The 17,646-nt window shown below is 39.4% G+C and overlaps 1 protein-coding gene across 6 annotated transcripts in view; it reads left to right on the top strand.

Moving 5' to 3' along the window:
* LOC124284041 (AP-1 complex subunit gamma-1-like) overlaps positions 1-15,016 on the top strand; it is a 33,822-nt gene extending 18,806 nt beyond the window's left edge. For all 6 annotated transcript variants that reach the window (XM_046720109.1, XM_046720119.1, XM_046720120.1 and 3 more), the window contains 16 exons: positions 1,756-1,851; positions 2,541-2,621; positions 2,826-2,924; positions 4,095-4,150; positions 4,337-4,450; positions 5,012-5,152; positions 5,810-5,864; positions 7,635-7,847; positions 8,254-8,381; positions 9,954-10,058; positions 11,070-11,232; positions 11,539-11,680; positions 12,333-12,416; positions 12,653-12,813; positions 13,234-13,332; positions 14,400-15,016. In XM_046720109.1, the coding sequence (XP_046576065.1) occupies positions 1,756-1,851; positions 2,541-2,621; positions 2,826-2,924; positions 4,095-4,150; positions 4,337-4,450; positions 5,012-5,152; positions 5,810-5,864; positions 7,635-7,847; positions 8,254-8,381; positions 9,954-10,058; positions 11,070-11,232; positions 11,539-11,680; positions 12,333-12,416; positions 12,653-12,813; positions 13,234-13,332; positions 14,400-14,501 (1,839 nt within the window). In that variant the 3' untranslated portion in view covers positions 14,502-15,016. The remainder of the gene's footprint in view (positions 1-1,755; positions 1,852-2,540; positions 2,622-2,825; positions 2,925-4,094; positions 4,151-4,336; positions 4,451-5,011; positions 5,153-5,809; positions 5,865-7,634; positions 7,848-8,253; positions 8,382-9,953; positions 10,059-11,069; positions 11,233-11,538; positions 11,681-12,332; positions 12,417-12,652; positions 12,814-13,233; positions 13,333-14,399) is intronic.
* The last annotated feature ends 2,630 nt before the right edge of the window (positions 15,017-17,646 follow it).

Raw genomic sequence — 17,646 nt, forward strand, 5'->3', positions numbered from 1 at the left:
GAAAAAAATATCCTAGCATTGTGTAATTTTAATTACAGTTTTTGCTCTATAAATTTATTAAGATTAAGATTACCGTGTGTATTTGAGCCGGAAATAGCAATCAGCAGCGAACAAGTTCAAACATGCAAAATAATATAACGGGACGAATTCTGAGGCAGTCGTCAGTAAAATATAATACAGAGTACTATTATTTAACCCAAAGGAATATAACCTAGCATTGTGTAATTTTGATTACAGTTTTATGTAAAATATATATAATCAACACTAAGGTTATAATGGACCCTCATGAACGTGGTAAGCAGAAGTTGTAAATTACATGGAATGGGGTAAAATACGGAAGCCATTTAAATTCACACATTTTTACCGATGTTACTGTAAACTAGCAGTCAATGGAAAACGAGGCGGTAATCAGTTCGTGATTGTTGAATGGGGTAAAATAAGCAAGCCAGTTTGTTGCTACAATAAATATGATATTTAGAGAAACAAAATATATTATGCATTTTCTGTCAACTACACTTCGTTTCGATCTGTGAGTAGACGCAATATATATGATTGTGAATTCTTTGAATAATGTGGACCAACATTATAATTATTGGTAACTGCCAGTTGTCTGTGGTCTGTGTTTGCCGCGATTAGGACCCCATCGCGGGATTGACTTATGCACGAAACATACCATTTTGACACTGATTTTAAGGGTCAAGTTTGGGGGCTCGTCTTATCCATGGGGTCGGCTTATAGACGGTAATATACGGTAAATGATTTCTTGTATTCAAGACTTTTGAGAATATTTTGAAGATTTTTGAGTAAATTTGAAGATTTTTTTATCTTAACTGGATGTCATTAAAAATTTAGATGCATTGCACTATGATGGAGTAAATTTGAAGATTTTTTATCTTAACTGGATGTCATTAAAAATTTAGATGCATTGCACTATGATGGTGTCCAGTTTTAGGTCAGACACAATTGTATTGATGTTGAAGGGACCTATGTGAATGGTTTGACTCAAGCACAAAATGATGATTAACTAGGAATATACAGGGAGCAAACTTCTACAGAGTGGTGCAAAAAGTATTCGGACACTTGATGTAATTTCCATAGACTTAAATGTTAATTTAGTGTAGCATAAATAATTTTCATGAATTTAATTTTCATAATATCAAAGTCAAATTTTGCACATTTGTGACGAATCATCTTACCTATAGTCACATAATTTCTGTTTAATTTTCTGTTGCTTCTTTATCATGGGAATGGGAACAATTTTATCAACATATGTACAGTGCCGTGAACTCCTTTAACATGGCGGTCTATTTGATTGTGCATTGTGCAACCATACGTAAGTTGATAAATGTGATGTCATTAGTTATATAGTGGTCCGACAATTGAACTGAAATTATGCGCGCAGAGCTGAGATGATTTCAAATTTGCCTGTAAATTTTACGAAGATTAATCCTAAACTCACTTCAGAAAGATTATTTATGCTACACTGAAATAACATGCAAGTCTATGGAAATTACGTCAAGTGTCGAATAATTTGTGCAGGGGTCTGTACTTCTTGACAACTGAAGGTCCGACTCTCTGTGCATTTCTGAACATATATCAACATTGTTGTATTTTGTTAGTGTATTATTTTTATCATTTATACAATGATTTCATGTTCTTAAAGCAAAGTTACACCTTTTTGAAGGTGGCAATGCTATGTATGTGTGTACAGGTGTTGTAGATTGTGGTGTCTATTGTGTGTTGTTTCTCTTCCAGCTTGTGCCACAGCTAGTCAGAATACTGAAGAACCTCATCATGGCAGGCTACTCACCAGAACATGACGTGTCTGGAGTCAGCGACCCCTACCTGCAGGTGCGTTATTGTCAACAAATGACTACCGGTATTGGGTACTGGGAAGAGTAGGTCCCAGATATTCCATGCTTATGTTCCTCTGAGATTAACCCATGAAGATCTGGGTTAGAATTGGTCTTCAGCAACCCATGCTTGTAGTAAGAGGCATGGACAGGATTGAGTGGTCAGGCTCGCTGACTTGGTTGATACATGTCATCATATCCCAACTAAGTAGATCAATGCTCATGCTGTTGATCATTACATTATCTGGTCGATACTTGATTAATTACAGACTGTCGCCATATTGTTTTAATATTGCTGAGTGCAGCGTTATACAACATCCAAACCAATCTAAAATCCTCTGAGATCAGGATAAAATTAGTCCTGAATCCAGTGCTTGTCTCCTAATAGGGAAGCCAGGCCAGAATAGGTCCCTAGATTCCTAAAACTTGCCTCCCTATAGCCAACTAACAAAAATTAGTATTTTGTTTTTACATTAACCTGGTTCAATATGTGTAAATGATCTGCTAGGGCAATTCTTGGTGTTCACCACCTCGTATAATGCTGCAGTGCATCACTTTAATCATTGAAGACACCTTTACACCTTTCACAAATTCTAAATTGAAGTGTTCCCCCATCATACATCCTTTGCACAAATCTTTATGGTTTGTAAAATATGAGTTATTAATCGTTTTCTGCTTACCTTGCAGGTGAAGATATTACGCTTGTTGAGAATCTTGGGTAAAAATGATACAGAGGCCAGTGAAACAATGAACGATATTCTAGCACAGGTAAGAAGTTAACAAGAACAATTGTGTTTTTTACGTTTGGAGATTTTATAGTATTTTGATGCCATTTGAGATTTCATAGTATTTTGATGCCATTTTGAGATTTCATAGTATTTTGATGCCATTTTGAGATTTCATAGTATTTCAAAGCAGAGTGTGTAAGTGTCCATATTTTGATTACTAACACCTTTAAATATTTTCTTGAAGGTTGCCACAAACACAGATACAAGTAAGAATGTGGGACACGCGATTCTGTACGAGATTGTACTGACAATTATGGGCATCCAATCAGAAGCTGGACTGAGGGTAAGTTCCGGAGCCTTTCGTTGTGTTTCCAAAGTTTAAGTCTATTTGGTCTACCAGAGCTGTCAGTTACAAACACAGTATTGATTCCATATATATTGCAGTTGTGTTGCACACAGTGACATGAGTAATTACAGTGCATTGATTTGAACTCAATAGTTATTTCCTCATGGAACAGTTAACGTGTGGGTTTTTTAATATAATTGTTCATTGGTTTTGTGTGCATGTGTTTGTTTGTTCCTTCATTAATTTGTTTGTTTGAACATCACCCTCAGCAGTTCTCCAGCTTTATAATGGCAATGTGTAAAAAATAAAGACTAGACTAGAAAATCAAGCGATCCACTCTGGAGCATCAACAGCACAGTTTCCATTTCATGTCATGCAATCAGCCATTTCACCATGGCTTACTGTTCAATCCTAGACCTATATTTTCTCTGAGAATCGGACCACCTCCGTGGTGTAGTTGTTAGAGCGTCTGCCCAGAGAGCAGAAGGTCGCGGGTTCGATCCCCGACTGCGATATACCAAAAGACGTTTAAATATGGTACTTGTTGGTCCCTGCCTGGCGCTTGGCATTAATGGGTAAGACAAGGACTGGTCGGCTTGCAGTCAGTATAATGTGTGTGAGTGGGGTATTCATGCTTCACTGCGGCATGGTATCTCAGTGGGCTAGCACTATAAAATCAGCTTAAGTCTGGGCAAGTACAAGCAGCCGCACATACACATACACACGCATGCACGTTGTCATATGAGTGTAATATTCTCAAGCACGACGTAAAACCCAATTTCACCTCACCTCACCTCTCTGAGAATCCGTTCTAATGCGCTTCTAGATCTAAACTAACATGTTAATAAGAAAGTCTCATGAATTTCCTGCCTCAGTTTATAAAACCTGTATTTTCTGTTGAAGTCAACTGTCATGTCTGCTGCTTTCCTGTTATAATACAGGGGCAGTGGTGGTGTAGCCTAGTGGTTAAAGCGTTCGCTTGTCGCTCTGAAGGCCCGGGTTCGATTCCCCACATGGGTACAGTGTGTGAAGCCAATTTCTGGTGGTCCCTGCCATAATATAGCTGGAATATTGCTAAAAGTGGCGTAAAATTAAACTCACTCAATCACTCCCTTACATTACATGTTTTTACTTAATCTATGCTGAAGTTGTTTTACTTTCTTGCAGGTACTTGCTGTAAATATCCTGGGAAGATTCCTTCTAAATAATGATAAAAATATTAGGTAAGTGAGCATTTACATTTAGTCAACCCTTGTATATATATATATATATATGTGATGAAAGATTAACCATCATAATATGCCAGAATCGTGTGGTGCGTCTTTTCATGAGTGTTATATTTCTTACTCTTCTGTTTGAAATGTTGTGAAGACAGGACACTGTCCTTAAAACGATCTTTGTTTTCATAGGTATGTTGCCCTAAATACGTTGTTGCGAGTCGTGCAGGCTGATTACAATGCAGTACAGAGACATCGAACAACAATTGTTGACTGCCTCAAAGACCCAGATATCTCCATTAGAAGGTAAATCCTTACAATATCATGAAAACATGACAGTTTACAAAATATATGTGACACATAGAAGTGTAATGGAAAAAGATTACACTGAAGAATTAATGTATCAAATTTTAAAATGCGAGGGACAGGAAATAATGGTTGCTGGTGTGTTGGCTGTTCAGTTCATGTACTTCCAGTGGCCAATAATTACCATGTACACTATATTGTAATGGGTAATGTTGTAGTCCAGCAGTTACTTTGTTGGCATGTTACCATGGAAATGCTGAATTAGGTTATATTCTAAAACTATGTTATACTGTTCAACTTCCTTTGTCAACAGGTATTCTGTAATGAATATCTTGTTTTAATCACGATATGGCTGCATTGTTGTCGATGTGATTTAAATGTTTATTACATCATTGTATTCCCCACATTGAAGTTTAAAGCCATTTTCTTCATGTCACATGCCCTTATATTGTTTTCATGTTACATTCACAAGGTTTTATTGCAGAATTATGCCTGTGTATTTTAAGTATAAGTTGTTCAACTTTGAGCTTGGATGTATTGTCATGTTGGTTCATGTTGTAGACGTGCGGTTGAGTTGTCATTTGCGTTGATCAACTCCAACAATGTGCGTGGCATGATGAAGGAACTACTCCATTTCCTGGAGAACTGTGACCTGGAGTTCAAGCCTGACTGCTGCTCAAACATCATCATGGCGGCCACGAAGTTAGTATATTGCTTTTGTGTCCAGACAAAGTATCTTTATCATTATTTTTAGCGGACTTGGTCCTTGTTATAGGCTATTACCATGTGTGAAAGTTGCACTTTTTGAAGTTGAATTTTTGTGTTTCTTATTACATATAAATTTGATTCTAAACCCTCATCAAGTCTTGGAGCTATGATATTGTTGACTGCTATTCAATCCCCTGTAAACATAACACAGTGTGAATATTTGTAGTATACTCTCCACTTTTGATAAGAATAATTAATTGGGTCATTCTATCCAATTATATACTGAAATCATTTTGTGTCATGGAAAGATGAAAAACATGCACATCAAAATATGTATATAACAGATTGCTGTCTCTAACCATTTCATTCGTATTGGAATGTCTTTGTCATGTCGTCATACCGAAGACCCGGGTTCGAATCCCCACATGGGTACAATGTGTGAAGCCCATTTCTGGTGTCCCCCGCCGTGATGTTGCTGGAATATTGCTAAAAGCGGCGTAAAACCAAACTCAGTCAGTCAGTCTTTGTCATGAGTAATGGCTTCAGGAATTGTTGTTCATTCATGCTCAATATGTTTGTATTATTTATCTGAATGAAATGTTGAGCATGAGGTAATAGAGGCGTGATATTTTGATTCCTTTTCCTCTGTAGATATGCACCCAACAAGAGATGGCACATAGACACAGTTATGAAAGTTCTGACAACAGTGAGTGTTCAGATCTTTGGTATATTTACTCTGCTCATGTTTCAATGTCTTTGATGGTTGGTGATCTTATTGTAGTCTTCATGTATCACATATAAGTATGGTGTTACAAGGACTTATTCATTTTAATCTCAATAATTATTCATGGAATCTCAATAATCTGGGATATAAATGGATTTGGATATTTTCTGTTTACATGGTTTACCTAAAAATCCAAGGTAGACATACTACTCAACAGTTGACTTCGATGGTGACTGGTACTGATTCCATGTGTGTAGTAATACTGTAAACGTACTTATTTTCGCGTGGTGCAATTTTTTGCGGAATTGACAGTTTAGACTACATCGCGCGGTCAATTATTCGCGCAATCAGTAATTGCAGGAACTGCCAGCTGTCTCTTTGGCCGCCACTAATAGCAGTGAAAACAAACAGAGTGGCTTAACCTGTCAGGCGGCGTTTATTGCTTACTCACAGGAAATCCCTATCTGTGCGATATCCTAGTACACAGTAACCCGTTTACTCCCGGAAGAGATGAAAAACACATCAGTCTTATGTTCAGAATTCTGACGATCTGATGAATTAACTTATACTGTATATGAAGCTTTTTGTGATTTCAAACAAGCCGGGTTGTTGTGAATGAGATGATTGAGTGTTAAGTGACTATTCGCTTCATGATGATACGTTTGTATCTAAATGAATAAATAAAATACTGCTGTATTATTTCTTTCCGAGTCGTTTCATGGTAGTCTGTTTTGTATCAAACCATCTGTCATGTGACCAATTTCCATGGCAGCCACAACACACATTGCTGTTTTCGCTAATTCGGCGATGGGATTTGGCTCATTATTTAATTATGTTTTGGGAAATCCATTACAGCGACAGTTAAGTATGATTCCCGTAGATTTCTGTCTTCAAACTTGATGTGTTATGGTTTATTCGCGGTGTATAAATTTTCGCGCTAAAATGTTTTGCTCGAAAAGCGCGAAAATAAAACCTGCGCGAAATATACTACGTTTACAGTATTCAACATTTTCAGCAAACTTGCATTTTGTTCACATGTTGATAAATTATCAGACCTGCGAGGATCTGGGTTAGAATTGGTCTTAAGCAGCTTATGCTGTCATAAGAGGCGACTAATGGGATCGGGTGGTTAGGCTTTCTGACTTGCTTATCCCAGTTGCGTAGATTGATGTTCATGCTGTTGATGACTGGGTTGTGTGGTCCAGACTCACTCACAGACTGCCGCCCTATAGCTTGAATATTGCTGAGTGCGGTGTAAACTAAATTCACTCACATCACTCAGTCAGTGGATTGTCTGGTCCGGACTCGATTATTTACAAACCACCGCCACCATATAGCTGGAATATTACTAAGTGCGACATTAAACAACACACAACAATAAATGATTGTCTCTGGGATCTGTTACTTTAGGTCTGATCTTGGTATTCTTATCAGAGTAGTACACAAGACCAGGCCCCGATTTCTCAAAACAAACTTAAGTTTTTACTCAAATTTCAAACTGAGTTGGACAATTTGAAACAGATGAAATTTTAACTCAACTGCATTTTTTAAATAAAAAAGCCCAAACAACTTAAGTAATCTATCCACCAAACTCAAATTGTCTACTATGTTTGAGTTTAATATCGATTTTAGTTCATTCTGGGAAATGGATTTTCTCAAATTTGAGTAAAAACTCTAACTTAAGTCGAAACTCAGACTTAAGTTTGTTTCGAGAAATCGGGACCTGGTTTCATCTTCCGTCTCTTCTTTCAGGCTGGTAATAGTATGAGATCAGAAATTGTGTCCACACTGATCCAGCTCATTGCCGAGGCAACGTCTTTACACGGATACACAACTGTCCAGCTGTTCAAGGCCATCCGAGATGACCAATCCCAGCAGCCTCTAGTGCAGGTCGCTGCCTGGTGTATCGGAGAGTACGGCGAACAACTCTTCTCTGAGACCATTGAAGATGAGCCACCTTTGAATGTGAGTTCAGGTTTGATTATTGACTCATTTTAAGTGAATTACATTTTGGTTGTGAGTTGAGATAGGTTCGATTATTGACTCATTTTACGTGAATTCCAATTTGGTTGTGAGTTGAGATAGGTTTGATTATTGAATCATTTTAAGTGAATTCCATTTTGGGTGTTATTATTCTGCCTGTTTTGCTCAAATATTGAATGTTGGTCACTGGATTGTCTGGTCCAGACAGTTATTTACAGCCTGACATCGTTTAGCTGAAATATTGCTGAGTGTGGTATTAAATAACAAACAAATCAAATCAAGTGATTTCCATTTCATGCTTGAACTCAGATATTATTATTGCATCCATTTTGCTCAAATATTGAATTTAATAATCAAAATGATTTGTGTAATATTGATGTGTTTACAGGCTACAGAAGAAGATGTTGTGCAGGTCTTGGAGAAAATCCTGGCCGGCAGCAACTCGTCCATCATCACCAAGGAGTATGCCATCACTGCCATTATGAAGCTCAGCTCAAGACTCCCACGTGCTGTACCGTAAGTCATTCCTCTGGCTGCATATCTGATTACTTTGTTACATTTCTGATTATCTCTATGATTTCTAATGAGAGGCTGAGGATTACATCAATATTCCAGCCAAATGTTGAAAGGGGAGATCAGAAATGGTGTTGATACATTGTACCCATGTATGGAATTGAACCTGGGTCTTCAGTGAGCAAACACATGGCACTAGACTTTTCCCATCCCCTGATTATCTCTTTTATATGCTTTGAGAGTGCCAGGGGTCCCAGAGTCCCAGGTCCATTACCTTTTAAAATGCAGTGTGAAGCCCATTTCTGGTGTCCGCTGCTGTGATATTGCTGGAATATTGCTAAAAGCAGCGTAAGACTAAACTCACTCATTTTAAAAGCATATAATCATTTCAGATTTATGTTGGATTGAAGCTCATGCAGGGCTCCAGATGAGGGCTGGTTTGGCGTATGTACGGACAGAAAATATGCTCGATACGATAGGAAATAATTTAGAAAACGTAGCAGATACGCACCACAGCAATGGTGTACAGTCTTAAAATCATTTACAGACGTATTTGTCTGATAAAGTATTGTTTTATTGTTCACTGACCTGTTAACACAAGAGTAGCAATGTTGTAGTGCACATATGAAACGAAACACAAGATTACTGATATGCCATCAAATTCCATTCAGTACTCTAAATGTACTGTTTTTCCAGTACTCCTATATTGAAAAAATAAGGAATACGTACTCCTGATGTTGAAATATTATCTGGAGCCCTGTCATGTTTCTTAACATGATACCCGGGTTCAATTCCCCACATCGGTACAATGTGTGAAGCCCATTTATGGTGTCCCCTGTCGTGATATTACTGGAATATTGCTGAAAGCGGCATAAAACTAAACTCACTCGCTCACTCTTAACATGATGTGATGTGTTGGGGTGACTATTGAGGGAGGAACAACTATTGCGATAGCGATAATCTATTATAAGGGTAATGCTATTTTTGAGGGCATTATCATTTGCAGAAGCCCTAAGTCTTCCATTAAAAAGACCCAGGGCTTCTGCAAATGATAATGCCCTCAAAAATAGCATTACTGTTATTATTTATAAAATACATGGACCTTGTGTTGAATTTGACTGTAAGTTTACTCAAAACCAACTTCTGACGGGGTTGACTGACCGAACAATTCAAGTGACGTCACAACAGAACATGACGATATTCGGCCTTGGCCTTTGACAAGACCATGGCCTGCAACATGTCAAACTGTCAGGCACAACGTCACTTTTCAGTGTTCGGTTTTGGTCCAACAACAACGTTAATAGTGCAATTGTTAAGGTTAGCACCAGCAAGAAAGCCAATATTACCGCTATTTCAAGCAGGAATTCGGGTTGCTTTGACTTGTTGGCCCCAGAATATCTGCCAGTCCAAAGCCAATGTCAAATGAACCGTAAGCCCACGCACCCACTATGACGTCATTTGACAACAGAACTGATAGTGGCCCGTCGTTAAAGTTGAGCGGTCCAATATCATTTGCAGTGGCCCGCAAATTTCTGATAATGGGAAGGCCGTTTCATAATTCCAAGTATTTTGCAGGAACATCCAGCGAGTGTTGGAGGTGTATGGGTGCCATACTGATGTAGAGCTGCAGCAGAGATCCGTGGAGTTCACCAGCCTCTTCAATAAGCATGACCACATGAGGTAATACCGCTGTAGGCTTTGTACCTGCCAAGGTCTGGGTTAGAATTTATCTTTGGTAACCCATGCTTGTCGTAAGAGGCGACTAACGGGATCGGGTGGTCAGACTCGCTGACTTGGTTGACACATGTTATTGTATCCCAATTGTGTAGGTCAATGCTCATGCTGTTGATCACTGGATTGTCTGATCCAGACTCGATTATTTACAGACCACCGCCATATAGCTGGAATATTGCTGAGTGTGGCGTAAAACTAACTCACTCACTCATTGTAGCTGCCAGCCTCCATTTCCTAGTGTATTACAATGAGTTCCCTGAAACCATTCACTACCAAGATTTATTTTGGAAGTAGGGGCGTTATGGTCAACTTCCTTACAACCGAACTAGGAATGAATTCATGTTACTCAGGGGTGTTTATTAAATAGAATGAGGTATTATACACTGGAGAGGATATCAAGGCTGTAGATCAGCCTGCCTCCTGTGAATATACTTGGCTGGAATAAGACCCCATACCCATGCTAGAGAGCTCACTGAGGGTGGTGTGGTCACAATATGAAATATTGTTCTTGTGTATATATCAGAGCGGCCCTGCGCCTGCCTGTGTGTTCAATAGAATATGAAAAGGTTGTTCGTCCTCAGATGATGGAGTATGTCGCCTTCACACTGGATGTGTTGGGAGTTAATATGTCATAGCATGCGTCACATTAAATCCTTCCTTCCTTCAACATATGCTGGGTTTGATAGGTGACAGAATAGATCAGGTGCTCAAGGTTCGGAGACAAGGTCTGTAAATATTCGAATCTGGGCCAGATAATCCAGTGATCAACAGCATGAGCATCAATCTACGCAATTGGGATACAATGATATGTCAGGTCAGCGAGTCTGACCACTCGATCCCGTTAGTCATGACTAGATTGTACCAGATTATTTGCTGGCTGCTGTTTTATGGATGACATGTTATTGAGAGCCTCACTAAACAACAACTAACCCTGCCCTCTATTTGTCTGTCTGCCAGATCTGCCCTGTTGGAGCGGATGCCTCTGCTGGACCACTCCAAGTGCCGCAACATGATGGAGAACGGTGAGGTGACCAACGCCGCAGAGGAGGACGATCTGCTCAACACCAACATGGTGGAAAGGACCAACGCCATGAACCTGCAGAACAATCAACAGACAGAGGTAGGACACCTTAGTCCAATGTAGATTCTGGATTATACTGAAGAAAACATATTTCGTTTCTTGTTTTACAAATGTTTTAGTGGAAAATTCTTGTCACAATGCAGGGAAATATAAAGAACTTAGAGGACATTTCTGATTTCTTCTTTAAGAGGTTATTTGACTTTTTTCCAAATATATAGTGCTTTAAAGCCAATATCATTAGGCCAACGGATATGGATACTTCAAGTATATGTTTTGGACTCTGCTTGTTGTTTCTGACACAAAAAGGTTGCAAAGTATAGTTCTGTCTATGTTCCAATATTGCAGTCAGCAAATATCCTTGATATCCTGGGTAATGGCATCTCAAGTCCTGGCAACAGCACAAGTGAAACTGCAAAGGGCAGTGGTGTTGATGACCTCCTTGACCTTCTGGGTGACCTTGGCCCAATGAGCTCTCCTACAAACTCCGGTGAGGACATTTTTAGGAGAATAGTTTAGCTCAGTTGTATTTGGTCTCTATCAATGTAGCACATTCCAATATGCAACATCTCCTGCAATTCTATATGCCAACAATTATGTGATTGAGCATTTCCTTTCAAAATGGAGTTACTACTGCGCTCTACAAATGTCCATATTAAAATGGCCTCCATTGTTCAGAGACAGCTTGGTAGTATGGGAATGAAGTCTTTCAATACTAATGTCACTCTGATGTGCAGGACTGTGGGTATTTTTTTTCTGGTGTCCCCTGCTGTAATATTGCTGGAATATTGCTAAAAGCGGCATAAAACTAAACTCTTAGCATCCAGATCATTTAATGATGAGTTGTACAGTAATCATTTAGTTCTTTAGTGTGTCACATGCTCACCCACTGGAGCGGCAAACTCACTCACTCTCAGCTTCTTGGTCATTTGATGATGAGTTGTAAAGTAATCATTTAGTTCCTTAGTGTGTCACATGATCACCCACTGGAGCGGCAAACTCAGCAGATATTAGTGAACAGTCTACCACATCACCTCCGTGTGTGGTGAACTCTCAAGCTCATGCTCACAGCTCAGAACTGATCTCTTTAGACTTACTTTTTCCAAATGACTTGTTATTGACATTCACTTGTTGTGTTGCAGTGCCGGTGCCTCAGAACAACCTCATGGAGGGTTTTGTACAGCCATCACAGCAGCCCCTCAGCAACCAGATGAACGGAGGCACGGGTAAGCTCACATTGTCTGACGCTTGCAGGGATTTATTTATGTAAGAAAGGGAAAGAAATCCAAGCGTCCAAAGCTACAAAATGGGTCCTGAGAAATCATAAAGCTGACAATTCGAATTTTTTTTATTAAGTTACAGTTGAAGAAACACTCAAACTTGTGTATATGTTAGTTAAAAATAGATATGGAAAGCCTGGAAGCTAATTAAAAACATGCTCGTGTACCATTGATTTCCACAGGCTTCCTGCCTATTGTGGCTTTTAACAAGAATGGGCTGCTCCTGGAGTTCAAGTGTGAGCGTCAGGGAGGCCTGGCTGAAACCACCATCATCAACATGAAGGCCACCAACTCCTCCGCAACTTCAATCTCAGATTTTGTTTTCCAGGCAGCCGTTCCAAAGGTGCATAAAATAGAGTTACTGAGCATGTTGTCATAGTATTGTATGGAGTTAAAGAATGGGAGTTAAGGTTAACCTTAGAAAGGTTCCTCCCAGTTTACCTCTTTATTTGAAATTTATCCAGACTCATTGATTGAAATCTCTTCATTCCCCTAAGCTGTAATAGAAACTTCTCTCCCAGAAGGCACAGTAGAGCAATGTCCCAAAACCAGATACAGTAAACTATGTTTATAAAGGGCACGTTTATAACAAACTTATGGATAAAATGAACTGTTCTTGTTTTTTGGTTTTGCTGTATATACAAGTTGAAATGCATATAATGAACTACAGTAATAACACTGGTGGTGCCTTTGGGCTCGCTATTACCATAGTTTACTGTAGGTAGATAACAGTGAAATATTATCCAGTGCTTTCTGTTCACAGTCATTCCAGCTGCAGCTTCAGTCCCCCTCGGGTAACAATCTGCCGCCAATGAATGATGGGTTTGTGGAACAAGTCATCTGCATCCAGAACCCCTCCAAGGTCAGGGCAATCACACTACTATACGTTTGTATTACATGGTCAGCCTAGTCTTAGCTGCCCAGAGTTGCATTACCTGTTATTGTTGGTTTGAATCCTAGATGACTGGTTTGTCTGCACCATACCCATGCTTGTACGTTTGGAAATGCCTTAGACCTGAGTCATTTTGGGTTTATCTTCCTCATGAGGCAATAAGTGGTACCTGTCAGAGACTTGCATCTGCCCATTTTGAGTTAAGCCATGATGTAACTGAAATACTGTTTGAAGCAGTGCCAGAGATAACTCACTCACACACCTAACTCCCTCAAGCGATCAGAGCCCATTTTTTGGTGTCCCTGCTATGATATTGCTGGAATATTGCTGAAAGCGGTGTAAAACTCTCACTCACTCATGATATGGCAGGAATATCCCTTGTAGTGTTTTATCTACTGAATCATAATCCCACGTGGAGATTCAGTTAACCCCACGTGGAGATTCAGTTAACCCATGCTTGTCGTAAGAAGCGACCTACAGGATTGAGTGGTCAGGCTCATGATGCTGATCACAGGATTGTCTGGTCCAGACTTGATTATTTACCGCCGCCATATAGCTGGAATATTGCTGAGTGCTGCGTTAAACAACAAACAAATGAACCAACTCCAGAAGCCGATACTGGTCTTAACAGGTGACTTAATAGTTGGGTCATAACCATGGGTGACTTGGTGGCTTGTCAGTGAGAGCACATGCTTTAGCCACAAGGCTACCCCACTGCCCTTGTGTCATTGTACCCGGTGGAGTCCAATATCTACAGGCTTCAATCATATAGTGCTGACTAACACTCCAGTAAGGCTGAAATATGGCTGGTTCAAGTTTAAATTCTAACTCCTTCACGGTCTCGTTATGTACAGGGGTTGTGGGGTAGTCTAGTGGTTAAAAAGCGTTTGCTCCTCCTGCCTAAAGCCTGGATTCCCCACATGGGTACAATGTGTGAAGCCCATTGCTGGTGTCCCCCGCCATGATATTGCTGAAATATTGCTAAAAGCTGTGTAAAACTAGACTCACTGACTCATTATCTACATCTTGTTTTACAGCAAGCCATTCGAATGAGGATACGAATGACATACACCCAAAATGGAAATGCTGTAACAGAGATGGGTGAAGTTTCCAATTTTCCCCAAGGCCTGTGGCAATAGCATAGTTGGCTGTTTCTGTAGAAATGACACGTTTGCCCAGTCACGGCTTCAAGTCTTTCATGGATGCAAAGTTTTGTATAGTGAGTTCTTGGGAGCTGTAAATCAAGTCCAGGACAGTTTCTCCATGATGGACTGACAGACCACTGACTGAATTCCTAGGCAGATCTGATGTTGTGGTCCTGCCCAGCTGAACTGTGTGCTATAATTTGATGTTAATCAGATCTCGCAGTGCTAAATTTTGTCTGTCAACCACTCCTGATTGACTGGTGGATATTCACTGACTACAGCAGTTAATCCTGAATCAGGTACCTATGTCACTATAGGTATGCTTGAAATCTAATCTTAGTATTTGTAGCCTGTATGCTTCGCTCCATGCTACGGACGTTGGCCTTGTTGTGAACATGTTTATTTATAAGAAATTTGGACAGCGTAAATGCACATTGATCAGAACTATCACATATTTGTGTTTTTTTCAAGATGGGCACAGAACGGTAAAATGCAACGTTTGTATTTTCTGTCACATAGTTTGTGATTATTTTGTATATACTCTTGTTTATAGTGGAATTGTGCATGTTGGTGAACCTCGATGTGTAATCATCACCCACCTTGCCATCATCTTGACGCAACACCATCACCATCATAGTAGGATTATCGAAGGCATTGAGTAGAACAAACAGTAGATCAAAATATGCATGACTGAAACTGTAATTATTAAATATTTGTATATTCTTTATATTATATTGTAATCAGCCTGGAGAAGATGTACATACTGACTGTACCATATTCCTATATAAATTATGATTGATAATAGTTGGGTTTCTGTGGCAATATATATTGGATGGATAGTAGGGGTAAAAAGGGGATAGATAGATGTGAGGTTTCTATTGCTAATGGTTGATTTGCATGTTAAATCTGAAATTAAGTTTCCTGTGTTGAGTTATAAAGCTTTAATCTGTTCTATAAGTGGCCAAATTGGCAGTCCCATCCAGTTTTGTTCATTTCATGAATTACCTACATTACATGGAGATGGTGTGTCAGTTTGGCCCTTATTATCTTGAGACTGGAAAGGAGCTCCACACCAAAGAGCAGAGGACGTTTTCTTGCAGGTTAGGCATGGATTTGAAAGACTTCACTCAGTCTGAAGGTCACAAATCCACACATCAACTCCAGCAAGAACCAGATAGTGTCATCATGAGTTTGGAATCAGCTTTATATTTATCAGTATGTTCCACCTTTTAGCGAGATATGTAAGTTTACGATTGGACAAATGTATCGACACCTCGGGATTCATGGCAAGAACATAGTAGCGCTGTTAGTTTGAAAGTATCAAGAGGGGGGCAGTGGGGTAGCCGATGACCCGGGTTCGAATCCCCACAATGGGCCCATTTCTGGTGTCCCCTGCCGTGATGTTGCTGGAATATTGCTAAAAGCGGCGTAAAACCAACCTCAGTCAGACAAGAGACAATGTGCTACAGGACTTGGTTAGATTGTATTGGTTTAGGGAACTAATTCATCGTGGATAGTTGCAGGTATTTCACACCTATTGACAATCTTCAGTCAAGAGATGAAGGATATCAACACATTTGTTGACTTAGATCATGTCACTTGTTCCGTGCTGAAGAGCTTTCAGGGTTGCAACCAGTATGCAGAAATGTTGTTCCTATTGTCTGAATTGACCTGGAGGTGGTGCAATCCCACTTTTTGCTGACTTCCCTGCTTGGAAATTAAGAATATCCTATCCAAAGCTTTATGCCAATAAGTCCCTATTTCATCACTGATGGGCTGTGTGGCGTTCTGAATGTGTGCATTTCATCAGATCATCTCAGCCTCATTCATATTCAAGTCAATGACGTCAGTGGTTCATGTTTTCATATATTGTCACTATTTATTTTCAAGGTAGAAAATGTCTTCTTACCAAGGTAATACTATTTTTTTCACGAGTATTATTTGTGCAGATTGATCTTGAAACTTTCAAACTAAGGGTCATGGAACCTTGAATATTGTCATAATCTTTTTTAAAGTTCACATTATATTCTTCCAGGCCTGCTTTCCAACAAGACCTGACTGTAAAATGACATTTGATTTTGTTGTGATTTTTTGTGTGTGCTATTGTTGTCACAGAATGCATGTTCTAGACCAGGAAGATGGTGTACATATTCAGAAATAATTGCTATTTGTAAAATTCAGCCGTGCTTTGTAGATACCGGATGAAGTATTGATAAGACTGTATATATGAACTAAGCCTGTCTGTGTAAAATAATGTTTTTCTGTGCAAAGTGGTTGATCACCACTGTGATGAAGAGCTATGGTTCATTATTATCCTGCCAAATAAAATTCATGTCCAAATACATTGATGCTCTGTGTTATATTGAAAATTCTTTCGGGAAGCGAAGGTAGGTGGGATGACAGGGCTTAAAGTCTTAGTCTCTGAGTGCAGCTTGGAGGTAATATTAAAACCATCTCATTGAGTCTACGGACAGGGTGGAATGATACTTTTGATTATCAACTGTTCAAATGTTGACCATAGCTTTTTTCAGGAATGGGGCGGTGGGGTATCCTAATGGTTAAAGTGTTGGCTCGTCACGCCGAAGACCCGGGTTCGAAGCCCATTTCTGGAGTCCCATGCCGTGATGTTGCTGGAATATTGCTAAAAGTCGCGTAAAACCAAAGTCAGTCAGTTTTTCAGGAATAATGAGCTATCCTCATGTTGGGGTTTTCAGACACCTAAGAATATCAATTTAGAAATTATCGTTTCTTTATTGGTACAGACATTGGTACAGGTATGTATGAAATAATATGCTACTCTTTTATTTATTTTTTGCTTCTGAGATCAGAAATCAAAATTACTCATTTGTATAAGCTTTTCCGCTAAACAGAAAATTCACATGGATTTTGTTTGAAACTCTACATGACCTCATGATTGAGCTTCCACATTTACAAGGCTGACTTCTTCACTGCATATAACTCTTTGATGTGGAGCATCTGCCCATGAGGCTTGTGTTTCATTGACAATCATCAGTACACCCATTGTTGTTACATGTCATTAATGATTTTATTTAATGTGAACATCAGTGACGTATTGTGAGACATCCTGTTGGGACACAACAATTACACAGCTGGTACAGGATTTAAGCAGCTGGTTGTC

Source organism: Haliotis rubra, unplaced genomic scaffold, assembly GCF_003918875.1.
Source record: "Haliotis rubra isolate DU_JTF1 unplaced genomic scaffold, ASM391887v1 Scf11, whole genome shotgun sequence".
NCBI classification, from domain to species: Eukaryota; Metazoa; Mollusca; class Gastropoda; order Lepetellida; family Haliotidae; genus Haliotis; species Haliotis rubra.